General features: G+C 39.0%; 2 protein-coding genes across 4 annotated transcripts; one reads left to right on the top strand and one right to left on the bottom strand.

Annotated features, from left to right (window-relative positions):
* Positions 1-1,572: 1,572 nt before the first annotated feature.
* LOC113583349 (cytochrome P450 2C15-like) lies at positions 1,573-7,923 on the bottom strand. The gene is made up of 9 exons (XM_035532352.1): positions 7,762-7,923; positions 7,457-7,532; positions 5,674-5,826; positions 5,307-5,467; positions 4,278-4,451; positions 4,031-4,169; positions 2,211-2,398; positions 1,985-2,126; positions 1,573-1,883 (listed from the first exon to the last, which is right to left on the bottom strand). The coding sequence occupies exons 1-9, from the start codon at positions 7,921-7,923 to the stop codon at positions 1,693-1,695; spliced, it is 1,386 nt and encodes a 461-aa protein (XP_035388245.1). The 3' UTR covers positions 1,573-1,692.
* Positions 7,924-10,626: 2,703 nt separating this feature from the next.
* Positions 10,627-14,855, top strand: setd6 (SET domain containing 6, protein lysine methyltransferase). 3 transcript variants are annotated; one of them, XM_027019622.2, is made up of 9 exons: positions 10,627-10,799; positions 11,000-11,092; positions 11,230-11,374; positions 11,456-11,597; positions 11,856-12,050; positions 12,429-12,549; positions 12,686-12,866; positions 13,271-13,413; positions 13,759-14,855. In XM_027019622.2, the coding sequence occupies exons 1-9, from the start codon at positions 10,773-10,775 to the stop codon at positions 14,083-14,085; spliced, it is 1,374 nt and encodes a 457-aa protein (XP_026875423.2). In that variant the 5' UTR covers positions 10,627-10,772; the 3' UTR covers positions 14,086-14,855. The 3 variants fall into 3 exon arrangements, with proteins under 3 accessions (XP_026875423.2, XP_026875422.2, XP_026875424.2); XM_027019621.2 differs by having other exon boundaries at positions 11,000-11,058; XM_027019623.2 differs by having other exon boundaries at positions 11,000-11,058; positions 12,429-12,465.
* The last annotated feature ends 25 nt before the right edge of the window (positions 14,856-14,880 follow it).

The following is a 14,880-nucleotide window of genomic DNA, read 5'->3' on the forward strand; positions in this document are numbered from 1 at the left end:
TCCTGAGCACCCCTGTCATGCAGTCCTCCCTGTTCGAAAAATGCTCAATTCTGATAAAAGCTTGGAACTGATTTGGTCAGATGAAGCGTGTTGGCACACAAAGAAACTCACTGCAGTGCATGGGAATCCAGGTCCAGGGATCAGACCTCAAATTGACCTAAGATTAAAATGATGGTTTACATAGTTCAGTTTAAGCACAGTAATCATGCGATTAGTGTGTACATTAGTGTTACATGCTTTATAGCACCAAATGAAGCAAAGATGTTCCAAGGAAAACAGATAGCTTGGAAAACATCAGTTTCTTATATTCAGCAACCAGAGCAGAGACTGAATATTTGAAAGACAGCATTCATGTAGGTGTATCAGCTGACACATTCACTCACAGGTATGTCAGAATTATAAGCATTATATTGTTAATTTAACATTCCTATTAGTAACGATAGAAAATTCAGTAGAAATTAGTGAGCGTATATATAGCAAGTTGCCAGTTTATGTACACCTACCTTCTATGCTCACTGGCCATTTTATTAGATATTGATTGAGTGGAGTTTAGCTCCACCAATATCAACTCACTTTGCTAATGTACATTTACAGCATTTAGCTGAAGCTTTTATACAAAGCAACTTACAACTATGAATGAGTACAACTTGAGCAATTGAGGGTTAAGGGCCTTGCTCAGGGGCCCAACAGTGGCAACTTGGCAGTGGTGGGGTTTGACCCAGCAACCAGTACCATGCACACTATTTTGTTTGATGGACAGTGCAGCAATAATGCTTTGATTTTGAGGGGATTTTAAAAATGGCTTAGATTAAGTAAGCTACTTATGCATAAAACTGGCTAGTAAGTAAACTACAATAAATAAATTAATTAACATAACTTTGCAATCTCAAATGCATCTAATTCTGCTGGAATTAGTTCAAACTATGCTACCTCTTTGGGAAGAAAACAGCTTGTGATTTTTGGATGGAGGTTTCATTAGTAGGGAGGTAGAGTTTCACTGTAATGACATCACATGGCAGAGATTGGTTCAAAGAAATGTTAAACGTAAAGGATTTGAATTCAGAAACATGTTCAATGTGAATAAATCATGTAAGTGGAAGTAGTTGTATCTAATAAAATGGCTGCTGATCTGGTAATTAGGGAGATGATAAAACCAAGAAACCCTGCATTATGTCTGTTTGACCTCATGGAAATTCATGAAACTGCTCAGTTTGAGTATGTTAAAAGATGATTTACCTTTGGCATATCAGAACATACAGAGAACATCTTGGGCATGTAGATGAATCTTTTGTGGATTCAGTCACCACTCAAACACTAATATATATAAACATTTTCAAAGATACTTATTAATGATTTTACACTTTTAATCACTCACAGGTATGGTTCTTTTATATTCTTTTAATGAATGCACAATTTATATTTTCAGGATGTGGCAGACACTTAGCCAGAACGATTTACATATATTTATCAATATGAAAAGGTGTGCATTTCCTAGGAATTGAACCCATGACCTAGGTGTTGCTAGTAGCATTTTACCTTTCAGGTGAGCTACATGAATACATTACCACTTGTTCAAAATGAAATAAATCAATGAAGGCATGTTAGGAAACTTTTAAAAGAGTGATTCTGCAGTTCCATTGATAATTGAAGTCATATGCATGTACAGATTAACAAAGCTCTATATCTATAGCTCTATATCTCTCCATGTCTCAGCCTGACCCCCATCCTGTATGGCTTGGGTGTGACTGTGATTCCATATACAGGAGTGAAGTCTGGTTCTCCTGCATCTTCAGGCCAGACAAACTGGAACCGGCGCAGCAGGGTGACCAAGATGAGGAATAGCTCCATGCGAGCAAGACCCTCACCAAGACACATCCGAGGCCCTACACACACAAACACACACACAATAAATCAGGGCAAACAAACTGAAACACAATTTATTATGTTTCCTGCAGTATAGAAGTACACTGTCCAAAACTCTCACCAGCAGAAAAGGGTAAGAAGGCCTCAGGTTTCTCAAACTGTCCCTGCTCATTCAGGAAGTTGGCTGGGTTGAACTCATGTGGAAACTTCCACTGGCCTTCCTCACTCAGTATTGAGGAGAGATTGGGGATGATGAGAGTGCCCTGGAACATGGAGAAAAACAAGCAAAGAAAGAAATAAGCATGTGACACAAATAAGTAAAAGGATGGAAATTAACTAATTCTCACCTTTGGGATGCTGTAGCCCATGAGTTGAGTATCTCTCGTGGTACAGTGGAACACACTCAGAGGGACGGTGTCTGCGATGCGCTGAGACTCATGAATCACAGCCTGTGTGTATGGCATGTTGTGTCTGTCCTCAAAAGATGCCTGAGCTTTTCCCTTCAGAACCTCATCGATCTCCTGCTGGCATTTCTCTAGAAACAGAAGCCCGAGGGCAAACACCATTAGTACCTTAATTAGTTTAAGTTATTAAAGTGCATTGAAACTGCATTAGCATGACTTAAAGTTTGATTTCTGGAGAATGGTCTCCTTCCCCGTTGGTTTGTGTACTTTTGCCATTCATTTAAATTGTCTTATCTCTCATATACTCATATAAATATATATTTATCCTATATATACAATGAGTGAACACAGTGTTACTCCAGAAAATGGGTTTCGCAACTAACCCTGATCTGTATAAACGGTACATTGTTGAAATCTTTCATGGTTTTCAAGTCAGTATGAGATCAGCAGCCCAGTAAGGGGTCAAGAGGGTTATGGGTAAGAAACATATCATCAAAAAATGAATAAAAGATTATTTAAAGGTAGTAAGAAAAAAAGGGAAACGGAAGAAAGAACTATTTGAAAAAATCCCTATATACAATAAAATAGATTTTAAAAATAGGTCATCTGGGCAGAAGGACCACAAGACCTATGTGTTATCCAATAACCTGATAAATCTGGTATCGGTGTAGAGTATTATACTTCACTCATTCTGTTATTATCAGGACTGGTCAAATCTGAAGCGATTGGTCATGCTTTCATGCAAAGTAGATAATCGTACACCTGCAAGACACTCATGGACGAGAGCAGAGAATCGAGCACTGTTGGAGTACTATTACACATTCAACCGCAGTGTAATGGGCATATGCAGAGGATGTGGGAGCTATGGAGATTATATTTACTGATATATACATATGTTGTTGTACTTATGATTAATTTAATAATTCCTTAAATTTGGCACATATAATATTCCATAACAAAAGACCAGACAAAAGGCATTTTGTGTCATTAGTGTGTCTGATAAGTCTCTTAGCAAAGGCTATATTAACATATATATATATTATATTATATATATATATTATATAAAAAGGTCACCAGCACCTGCATTTCTTGCAGCGGTTGAAGAGGGCCCAGCTTAGCTCACCCATCCTCATAGCTTTTCATAGAGGAACAATAGAGAGTTTCTCACAAGTTCCTCACTAACAATATCCCACTCTGATATGAGAACTGCAACTCCTCAGAGAATAAGGTCTTGAGCAGAGTGGTGAGGGCAGCAGAAAACATCAATGGGGCCCACACTCACACCTGTTGAGGTTCTGGCCCAAAAACGTCTCTTGCTAAAAGCCAGGAACATTATCAGAGACTCTATCCACCCTGGTCATTTACTCTTGTTCCCTCAGACAGAAGGTACCATAATGTGCACTGCAAGACCGGACGAAATAGAAATAGTTTTATCCGACTGCCATGTGCAGTATTATAGTGTGCAATATCCTGCTGCTATATGTCTTAGATTTTATATTTACACATTCACTCATTATTATCATTACTATTTATCTGCATTATTTTTATATAAGAGATTTATTTAATCACTTTTATTTTATATATAATAAGGGATCTTATTTTATGCTTGGTTAAGCTCAGGGCATGTAATTTCATTCTACTATACACCTTTGTGTATGGCTGAATGACAAGTGAACCTTGAATCTTGAATATTATTATATTTATGAGATATCCAAATATCACAGCATTATAATGCAGTATAAATGGTACTTTAGAGTTCAAACCTTGAATGTCTGGATGAGTCATGAGGTAGAGGAATGCTGTTAGCAGGGTGTTGGAGGTGGTGTCTGTCCCAGCACCATGCAGGTCTATGACCATCCCCACAAGTTGCTCCTCATCAAAGCAGACTTGATCATCAACTTCCTGTTAATAATAAGTCATCCAGTTGGCTTGCTTAAGTGATTGTGCATTGTTCCTCATAAAAAACCAAGTTGGCTTAAGTATTCAAATCTTCAGATGTCACATACTCACAAGGCCAAGCTGGTCTAGATAGCAGTCAACAAGGTCTCTTGGCTCTCCTGATACTCTTTGCATCTTGTGCTTGTTTATCATGTCTGCTGCCATTTTTTTCAGTTTCTCTGAATTTACTATGGCCTTCTTAAAGGGGAGGGGTAGGGCTCTCACTAAAGGAAGTGTATCATAAATCTTGGAGAAAATAAGGGACTTAGTTATCACTGCAATAAGTTACATTTTTTTTTAAGTTTTTCTTAAAGTTGTAAAAAACAATTTGTTTAAGCAAAATAAGATTTTGACTGTCATATAGCTAATATCGATTTCTTGAGGTTTTTACTATACATTACTATTGTATTAACCTCACTAGATTACAATATTGACATGTACACATTACTCTGATTACACAGCACATTACATTTTTTCAGAAGTCCTAATATTTGTTTATTTGTTTGTTTTTTGAGTAGACTTTGTAGTGGATCAGAAACTTCTGATCCTGTTTAATAATGGTGTTCTAGCGAGTATTTTAAAATATGTCATTTCAGTTCGGGTTGGTAATTTTTCAACACAGCTAAAGAGCAAATTAGCTAATGTTGTTAAAACTGCTTGGAAGTCCTTGGAGGTATTCAAGCACTCCTCAATTAATGCAGGTCTATTAGCAGTCTGTTAATTCGATGGCAAGAAGAATTATTTCTGATCTAGATCACATTCTTTTTCCAGAGTATCAGCTTCTCCCTTCAGGTAGGAGATTTAGAATGCCAATGTATAGATTAAATAGGTTAAAAATTATTCAGTACCTACAACTAATATATTTCTCAATTCGATTAGCTGAGAAATGAGTGTGTGCCTTTTTAATGTTATGTTACCAATGTGTTCAATGTTATTGATCAGGGTGTTGAGTTGTATAATTTTGTGTTTGTGTATGTCTGGTGGCTTTTTTGAGATGCACTTTTGGGTTGTCTAAGAAAAAGGTTCCCCTGATGGGATAATACTGTTAATCAATCAGTCAATTAATCCAAAACATTTTTTTCCTAGGACATAAAGACTTACCGTTCCCCAGGGTCCATTAGCCAGCTTTGTAATTTCAGTGAAACATCGAACCAATGCTTTCAGGGTTTGGTCCTCATAGTTGTAGCGGATGCCAAATAAAACCAGGTAAATAATATTTGATGCAGCATCGTGGAACAAAGTCTTAGGATTTATGTAACTTCCTACAGATATGCAACATACATTTAATTATTAAGTGTTCCATATGTTTTTTTCTTGCTTTCTCAAAACACTTAGTTTTTAGTTTTGGCTCCTTGTATTGAGCTGGTCTATTCAATATTTTTAAAAAAAACAAAACGTAATACCTTTTATGACCTCACTTACAATTAGCATGTGAAGAAAATCATTAGAACCAACATGATAACAGTACCTCCACTTTTCTCTAAGTGTGCAACAATGTGTTCGATCTCTCCCAGAATCCTCTTCTCCATAGATTGCTTCCCCAGGCCAAAATTCCTCAGGGTCATGAGGGCAAAACGACGGTGCTCCTTCCATGAAGGGCCATAGTCAGCAAGTATGATTCCTGTCACATATAATTCTTATATCAGTAACTGCCTTCAAAGTTGCTCTGTTTGTACATGCAAAGGTGTCCCCTTAATCACCAGATGTATAACACTAAGCACAAACTGTACAAAAGGTGTAATAGTATGATCTCAGTCCTGATCACTGGGACAGCTGTAATTATTTATTTGACATCACCTTGCTATCCGTTACATTGTTAATCAGAAGGTTTTGTGGGCGTCCAGAAAAAGTCTGCAGCATTGGTCACCAAGCCTCCTTTACAGCCTTCAAACCTTTAAGAACTACTGCTGGTCTTCCTCCAATATACAGGCTGGTAAAACATTCCCATAGCGCTCAGCCACTGAAGATTACAAAACAAGAAGCAAAGTCTGCAGTTAATCATGGCATAAAACCAAATGATAGGAATGTAAATTAGGTAAAATCTATCTTTGATACAATAGCACACTGTCACGTAAGCGAAAGTGAACAGTCAGTTCTCAAAGTTGATGTGTTGAAACATGGAAAATGGCCAAGTGTAAGGACAGCTTTGACAAAGGCCAAAATTGTATGGCTATATGAACAATAGACCATCTCCAAAACAGCAGGTCTTGTGGGAAGTTCCTTGTATGCAGTGTTCAAGGAAGTCAAACTCAAGAATATTTGACTCAAGGAAAGACAATCCATGATCCAGCTACATGGACATGGGCCACCTAAGTATCATTGATACATATGGGGTGGGTGTGGAGGTGAAGGGCTAGCCTGACTGGTCCAAATCCATGGAAAAACTGCAAAACAAATTGCTAAAAAAGTTAATAGCTATGATAGAAAAGTGTTAGAACACTCGGTGCTAGTACGTGAGTGCTGTGTAACTGCAGAGCTGATCAGAGTTCCCATGCTGACTTACCTGGCTCACTACCAAAAAGTGCATCCTATGGGGCATGTTAGCATCAGAACTGGACCATGGAGCAATTGTAAAGGGGGCCTGGTCTGGTTAATCACGTTTTCTTTAACATCATGTGGACGTCTGTAACGGATCATCAGGATACAGGTAGGTATGGATCCAAATGCAAGAGTTTATTTTAGACACAGGAAGGAGTTGTGAGGTGAATTGCAAGGGTAGTCGTAAACAGGAACAGAGGGGTGAAGAGAGAGAGTCGATGGCACAGTCCAACATCAAAACCAGTAGCTAGAATCCGAGGTTGTCCAGAGGGCTAAGAGTGAGGCGTCGTCTAGGATGAAGCAGAGGTCAATTTCCAGGATAAACAATGGAAAATAAGGAACGCTCAGTATGAATGGGAATACAATACTTCGCGAGTATGCTATGGGAACAGGAAGGTTATAAAAGAAACTGAAATGAGGGAGAGGTGTAATCAAGTCTGTATTCATATGAGGGTGCTCTATGTCATGCCTACGATGACTATGTGTTCCCAAATGGCAGTGCCATCTTCAGCAGAATAATGCACCCTGCCACCACTGCAAAAATTGTTCAAGAATGGTTTGAGAAACAAGACAAGAGTTCAAGGTGTTGACTTGGCTTCCAAATTCCCTAGATCACAATCTGATTGAGAACCTGTGGAATGTTTCTGGAAAAACAAGTCAAATCTGTGGAGATGCCTTAAAGTATCTACTGCTAATGTCTTGGTGCCAGATACCACAGGACACCTTCAGAGGTTTTGTGGAGCCCATGCCTTGTTTGGTCAGTACCGTTTTGGTGGACATCTCAATCAGCTGTGCAAGCAAAGTACATTTCTTGAACATATCAGGGAGCTAAAACTTCAGAAGCACCTTTATCTAGCTCATTTATCAAATGCAACTGTCAAGCTATTTATCAAATCTTTGAAAACCACAACACAGAACTTAAGGTAAGGTAAATGTTTAGAAAATTTTTAAATTATTAAAAAATGACATTTTGTTTTGATTAGAATTACGCCTGGATTAGGAGAATTTAGAACTGTACCTTGTCTAAATCTTTCAAAGGATTGACTATGTCCAGCTGAAACAAATTCCCAAATATGGGTAATGGTCTGGGTCCAGGAGGGAAGTTTTTGGGCCTCTGGATCCTGATAAAGACGAAGAAAAGGAAGATACAAATCCAAACCAGAATCAAAGAATCCAGCATGATGTCTGCTCTTCACACAGCTCACTTTTGATATGATTCCTCTAATAAAATGGCTTCTGAACCCTATTGGCAGGATGTCAATGTGACGATCAGAAGTTTTGGCCTCAAAGCAAAGCTACATGTAACAATGCCAAACCAGAGGATCACAGGACTCTAGTTTGTGATGGAACAGTTTTTGCATGAGAATGTTCTTTCAACCCTGCAGTGACACTAATGTGTAAAAATTCCAGTTAGACTGCTATGCTGACACATTCATACCTGCTCAACATTCACTACCATGCCACTACCAGAAATTGTTTCTATGACCCTAGTAAATGTGCAGTCAGCAGTGGAAGCTGTGGTCAAAAACAGACCAGTGATGATTGCGGTAAAGTTGTCTGACAAATTGTGCATGGCAATAGATGATCTACATTATGTTATAAGTATAAGTGGGTGATGGATCTGGCAGTTGGCCAAGTGATAAAAACCAAGTAATTCAGCATCATGCCTGTTCAATCTTCAATCTCAAATTTGTTTACTGTGTTAGAGGACAGTTGTATTTTGGCATTTGGGAATATGCAGATTTTTAGGTATCCAAAAATCCAAACCTCTTTGGATTATTTTTTTACAGTGGAAAAGATTTCTAACTTTATTATATTCTTCACTAAGTCAAGCACATTGGTAAACCTACTCAGAAACGTGTTGTCAAATCATTGACCTGCTGTTCAGGATCTCATGACAGAGGTTAGTGGAGTATTTGTTAATGATAACCAGTTCAGTCAACGCTCACAAACAAATAATACCTAGGGACATTTTCAAAAAGACTTACATAAAAATGTATTGATTTGTACACTTTTAATCTCACACCTATGGTTGTTTATTCTTATCCTGTATTCCTGTATTAAAGGAATGGTTCGGTGAAAAAAAATCCAGTATATTCCATATTTCATTTATATTTCCCAGACTTGAGTGATTTGCATATATTTATCAGTATGTTATGTGTTTCCTGTGAAATTAAGCCATAGCCTTGTTGCTGCAAGCATGCTGCTCTGCCTGCCAAGTGAGTTACAGAAGCAATATTCATATCTAAAATGAAGCCAATCAACAAAGACATGTTTGATGTACAAATTATGTAGCTTGTTTAATGTTTTCGTCTTCATTTTTTCTTCATTTTTGTTTTTGTAGCTAAGAAGAAGTGGAAATCTATCTCACCACGAATCCTTTTTGTAAAGTTAGCCAAAAGCACAAAGATGTGTCACAGTACCACAGAACTTCCCTCCGTGCAGGACCATGTGGTTTGGCTAGTTATTGTCCACGTAAAGCGATGCTTTCAATGGAATGCCATATTTTGGGTAGGCTGCTTATGAACATTTGTAGTCTTCATGTTCACCCGTCTACTTCTCCATGTAAAAGAATCATATTTAAACTTTACCTTTTCCTTTGGTTGCATGGCTGACGATTTGTGTTCATCCAGCAAACTCCTCAGCCTGAGTCACCAAAGCTTCCTTCATGGCCTTCAAACCATCAAGAACACTGTTCCTCCAGTACTACAGGCTGTAACATCCCCATACTGCTCAGCGGACTAAAGTCAGGATACAAAAACAAGCTCCAAAATTCGCAATCAATTCAAACAGAATCAAACTAACAGATCAAACAGCTGTCAAAGAGAATTAATCAATTTTTGCACTGAGTGGAAACATTTTGATTTGGTATTTCAGATGATCTTTATAACCAAAATTTAGAGTGTTATTAAGAAGACATGCCATTGTACCCTCTCAAACCCTTTAAGAGATGGAAGACGTTTAGGTGAAAAAGGTTCCAGAACATTGGGGCCCAGGGAAAAGGCTCTTGGGTCCTGATAAGAAGGAAGAGGAAACAGACATAAACCCAAAGCTAGAAATCAAGGAATTCTAAATGTGGTTGTCACACTGCTTTGTGCTTTGTGCTGAACCCCTGTGAGGTTTTCAAATCTTATTGCTGATCAGTATACACCACTTTCAACTTTATTGGCAGCCTTTCATTACTTACATTCTAAGAACATGACCTAGACCTTTTATTGTAGTAACGAAGTTGAACCTTGGTGACAAAGTATGAGGCAGTAACAGTATCATGTAATACCTATGCTGTTTCAACACCATGTAATACAAATGCTACTCACTCCATAGCATTTGAAACATAATCAGATATTAAGGGGGAAAACATTTTAGCAAATGTTTACTGAAAGGAACTGTTTACTAATTCAGTAACTGCTTACTGATATGTACTGTAAACATTCCCCAAATGCCCAGCCAACTAAAGACAAACAACATACCAAACATAGAAAGTCTGCATTTAAAACATGAACCCAAATCACTAAGACTGAAAGCAAAAAAAAGTATTATTAAGGTGAGTATTACCTAAAAGTAGAACTATGCATTTGAGAAACTGAAACTGTGGTTTATGTAACAGAATTAGATAAAAGGTTGAATTAGAATTAGATGAAAGGTTCTGACATATTTGCAGACTTTAATTTGTAACAGACGTTATTGTATTTTATTATTCAGGGAAGTGTCTAGTGTCTCATGAGTAAATATTATAAAGTTCAGTCACAATGACCATGACAAGCTTATTATAACACTATAATACACCTTTTTTTCACCGTTTCTGTTTCGTAATTTCCAGGGGGTCTTTTATTTTGACGTGTATGACCTACATATCGAGAAACGCAAACGTCAAATGCGGGCGACTTGTGCAAAGCACATGTGGAATTGTTACTCTTGTTTAGAATTATGAATACAATTTAGAAAGATGCTTATAAATATTTAATACCAGTGCAGTCGAGCACAATATGCAAAGTGTGTTTGTTCGTAATAAGATTATCTTGTTACAACATGGCTACAGAGGCAAAGAGACCAAAGGTAAAAGACTTTAAATGTGAAGTAAAAGCTAAAGTGAACTCTTTTACGTAAACTAGCTAGGTTAGGTTACCCGTTTCACGTTCATATAGCGTTAGCTAGCTAGCCTTTTGTCTAGCAACCAAACCCATATTATAGTCTTTTATTTAAATGTAACTATGCATTATCGAGCTTGAGAAAAGTGTCATTTCTTTTGATTTTAGAAGGAGAATGGAAGCACGGACGACAGCATGGAGGATCCTCTGAAGAACTTCTTATCATGGTGTGATAAAGTGAAACTCACGCTTAGCAACAAAGCAAGTCAAAACCACCTTATACATCATTGGCCCCTAACCTGTGATCAGATATTGAACTTGATTAAATGTATATGCATCTATTTTGATTTAATGCTTTAAACTCTTTGGGAAGTTTTAACCATGTCCTTCCGATCCAGGTCTACTTAAGTAAAGAAGGCACAATCGCAGAATATGGTATGCTTGCTAAAGATGACATAGAAGAGGGCCATGTCCTCTTCTCTGTCCCCAGACATGTTGTCCTGCGTGATGGCATGTCTGCTATCAAGGAGGTCCTTGAAGAAGGTACAACAATGCACTGACTCTCCTCAGCTTCTGGTTAACAGAGATGTGCTCTTTGGCTTCTGACTCAGCTACCTTTTCCAGGAAAGGGCTCTTTGGAGAGCAGCTCAGGTTGGGTTCCGCTCATCTTAGCCCTGATGTATGAATACACCTGTCCCGAGTCCTACTGGAGACCCTACCTGTCTCTCTGGCCTGACTTTAAGAAGCTGGACCACCCCATGTTCTGGTAAGAAGCTTCAAATGGTCCTTAAATGTTATAACTGTACATAGTTTTGCACTGTGCTTGTAAACTTATACTATCATAATAAAAAGCTAATTTAAATTGTGTGTTGCCATGGATGATGCCAGCTCTATTCTTAGATTGCTTGTTGGGCTTAAAGTTGCTTTAGATTTAAGATTTAAGTCTGTCCTGTAAGACTTGCATTTTAATCTTTTTGTGCCATATATGCTGCTGCTGTAAGATTTCCAACACGCTGCCCTCTAGGTCCAAGGAAGAGAGAGAGAGGTTGCTGAAGGGGACAGGTATCCCCGAGGCAGTGGACACAGACCTGACCAACATTGAGAAGGAGTATAAGGATACAGTTCTGCCCTTCATTGGCTCACACCCAGAGCTGTGGGATCCTGAGCAGCACACTCTGGAGCTCTATCAGAGTTTAGTAGCTTTTGTCATGGCCTACAGGTTAGATACTCTCACATGGCCATTAGAAACAGCCAGTGTTGCAGCACATGTTCCATGGGCTGGCTTAGTGTAATGAATGAATGAATGAATGAATGCTGTCAGTTTCCTACAAAAACCTTTAAAAAAAAAACCAGTCTACTTAGTGATAATCATTTGATTACTCCAACAAACATTAAAAAGGGTTATTTAAGTTGAGTAGATTGGCAGTGTTTAATAATTATCCTCTGCTATTTATCTTGGGATGTGAATTACTGTAAACAAGACGAATCTGAGCCAGACTCTGCGTTCCTGCCCACAGGCGGTTTATGAAGGTAGGCCCAGAGCTAAGTGTTGTATACTCCTCCCGTTCCTCCTTAACCCCCTTCCTTCTTGTTATAGTTTCCAGGAGCCTGTTGAGGATGAGGAGGAGGATGAGGTAAGCAGCCCGCCCATGATGGTGCCCATGGCGGACATGCTGAATCACGTGTCCAATCACAATGCCAATTTAGAGTACACACATGTAAGCATATTTGAAAAACAGCTTCATTAACATGTATTTTATCCGCTTGTAATGACCCAGAGAACTCAAGAACATTTTAGAATGTGACACTAATATTTCCAGTAAGCTCTCCTGTTCTCCCATTTCATACGTGGAGGACTGTTTGAAAATGGTGGCAGTGCGGGAGATCCGGAAGGGTGAGGAGATCTTTAACACCTATGGCCCGATGGCCAGCTGGCAGCTGCTGCATATGTACGGCTTCACGGAGCCCTTTCCCACCAACAGCAATGATACAGCCGACATCCAGATGTCCTCTGTGTACACAGCAGCTGTACAAGGTGCCATTACTTGTTACACAGCCACAGGGTGAAGCTTAAAAACAATGTGATCGTTTTAGGAAGAGAACCGAATGGCTCAGCATCAGTCTGCTACCTAGGTTGATTGTCTTCAGGTTGTAACATACAATCCACAGTTTTGACCAAACCCGGGTTGTCCACCTATTCCCAGGTATTCCATCTTCTTAATCGCTCGGTTCGGTTATGTGGAGAGCTGACATAGAACTCAAATGTGGATTGAGTGGTGGGCCCAGAGGATGGAGCAGAGAAACAAAGCCTTAGACTGTTTAAAACTAGTCTCATAGCTAAATGTGAATACCTGTTGCCTACTGTTTTGGGACATAAACTATTCTAGATGTTGCTCTGCTGTGTAAACTGTCAGTCCGTTTTTTTTTTTCCTCCTACAGGCACACAGAGTGAGGCAGAAAAGCGCCTCCTGGTGGATAAATGGAACATGCTGTGTGAGATGGATATGGTGAGGGAGAAAGGTGTCTTTGTTTTTGGCAAGAATGGTTCCCTCACAGACACGGAACTCTATACAACCCTGAAGGTACCTCACTAGGGCTGATCATATAAACAACTGCAAAAGAACATTTAGTTCATACACATAGTGAATGTAGACCTGTTGTATTGTACTTCAGGTCCTTTTAATCAAGTATATAAAGTGTATGTATATAGATACAGTGCTTGTGCAGCTGATGAAGGAAATGTCTGTCTGTGTGTATATATATATATATATATATATATATATATATATATATATATATATATATGTATGTGTGTGTGTGTGTGTGTGTGTGTGTGTGTGTGTGTGTGTGTGTGTGTCTCTAGGTGTACGTAATCCCATGTTATTCTAACTGGATTGTCATTTTGTATACTGTATGGTTATTTGCAGGTCTTATGCATGAGCAAAAAGGAGTTTGAAGAATTTCAGGAGAATGAAGGCTGGGAGGAAGATGATGGTGATGACGAAGATTCTAACATGGCACAGGCTCTGAGCTTTGAGGGGCTGCCAGCTCTGGCTCCACAGTGGAAGCAGTTGTTGCAGGCGGCCGCAGGCTTCACGCTGGGCCTGTACTCGGAGGATGTGGAGTCGGATCGCAGGTTGCTAGAGGAGCCGGCCGCACTGGCCAAGCTGAACTCCAGAGAGGCCAGAGCCCTGCATGTGCGCCTGGGCCAGAAGACCATCCTGCACCACCTGCAGCAACTCACCCAGCTTTAGTGGGCCCTACCCCAGTGCTTATCCCAGTCCACGAGGCTCACTCCAGTCGCACTAGCGTAATGTCCAATAATTCCTGAATCAAGCTATTAAAAACAATGAATACCTAGTAAGACAAGTAGAGCAAATATGTGGACCGTTTGCTGGATTAGAAGGACTCATTTGAAAAACACTGCTGGCCTATGACTTGCAGGACTTTACCCAACCAAACACTCCCAGCATTGCCAAGTCAACCTACCAAATGTTGCAAGGTTCTCTCAGACACTTTTGGACTAGTTTTGTGGATGTCAATCTGACATTCAGTTTCTCACACGCATCCCAAAGTCTAGTTTGACCAAAAGGTGACAAGTGCAGCAAGGCTTGGTCCCGTGGTGTTGATTTACATGGTGTTGCATTGACATTGAAAGGGGCAATCAGTACTTGTTAAAAAGCACTTGAAAGCAGCACTGCCGTTAAAATGTGTTGAAAAAGGGTTAGAGGTTTCAAAATATGACAACTACTGGCCACTTATAACATTTGACTGCTTAGTTCTTGGATTTGTACCTTTTTTGATATTTTATTAAGGTGTAAAATTAAGTGAATACAATACTTTTTCCAGGTGTATAAACAAATACCAACTAGTGGAATCAGTTGTTAGGATAATGGTGGGTGGTTTATAAGTAACTTGCAAAGGAAGCCTGAGCAACTTTATACAACTGTACACATTAGTGGTTATATTTGGAATATATTTTAGAATGTGTTTAAAAGTCTTAGTAAAGATATTTATTTCAGGATAGTTGTGTCAAAGGTGTTCCATTA

This window comes from Electrophorus electricus, chromosome 12 (genome assembly GCF_013358815.1).
Source record: "Electrophorus electricus isolate fEleEle1 chromosome 12, fEleEle1.pri, whole genome shotgun sequence".
NCBI classification, from domain to species: domain Eukaryota; kingdom Metazoa; phylum Chordata; class Actinopteri; order Gymnotiformes; family Gymnotidae; genus Electrophorus; species Electrophorus electricus.

Coding starts and splice junctions, on each gene's coding strand:
- LOC113583349 (XM_035532352.1), bottom strand. CDS start 7,923: ATGCTGGATTCTTTGATTCTGGTTTGGATTTGTATCTTCCTTTTCTTC. Junction 5,827..7,456: donor ACCTCTGAAGGTGTCCTGTG/GTATCTGGCACC, acceptor TATATGTGACAG/GAATCATACTTGCTGACTAT. Junction 4,170..4,277: donor ATCTAGACCAGCTTGGCCTT/GTGAGTATGTGA, acceptor TATTATTAACAG/GAAGTTGATGATCAAGTCTG.
- setd6 (XM_027019621.2), top strand. CDS start 10,730: ATGCAAAGTGTGTTTGTTCGTAATAAGATTATCTTGTTACAACATGGC. Junction 11,375..11,455: donor CAAGGAGGTCCTTGAAGAAG/GTACAACAATGC, acceptor TACCTTTTCCAG/GAAAGGGCTCTTTGGAGAGC. Junction 12,051..12,428: donor GCTTTTGTCATGGCCTACAG/GTTAGATACTCT, acceptor TTCTTGTTATAG/TTTCCAGGAGCCTGTTGAGG.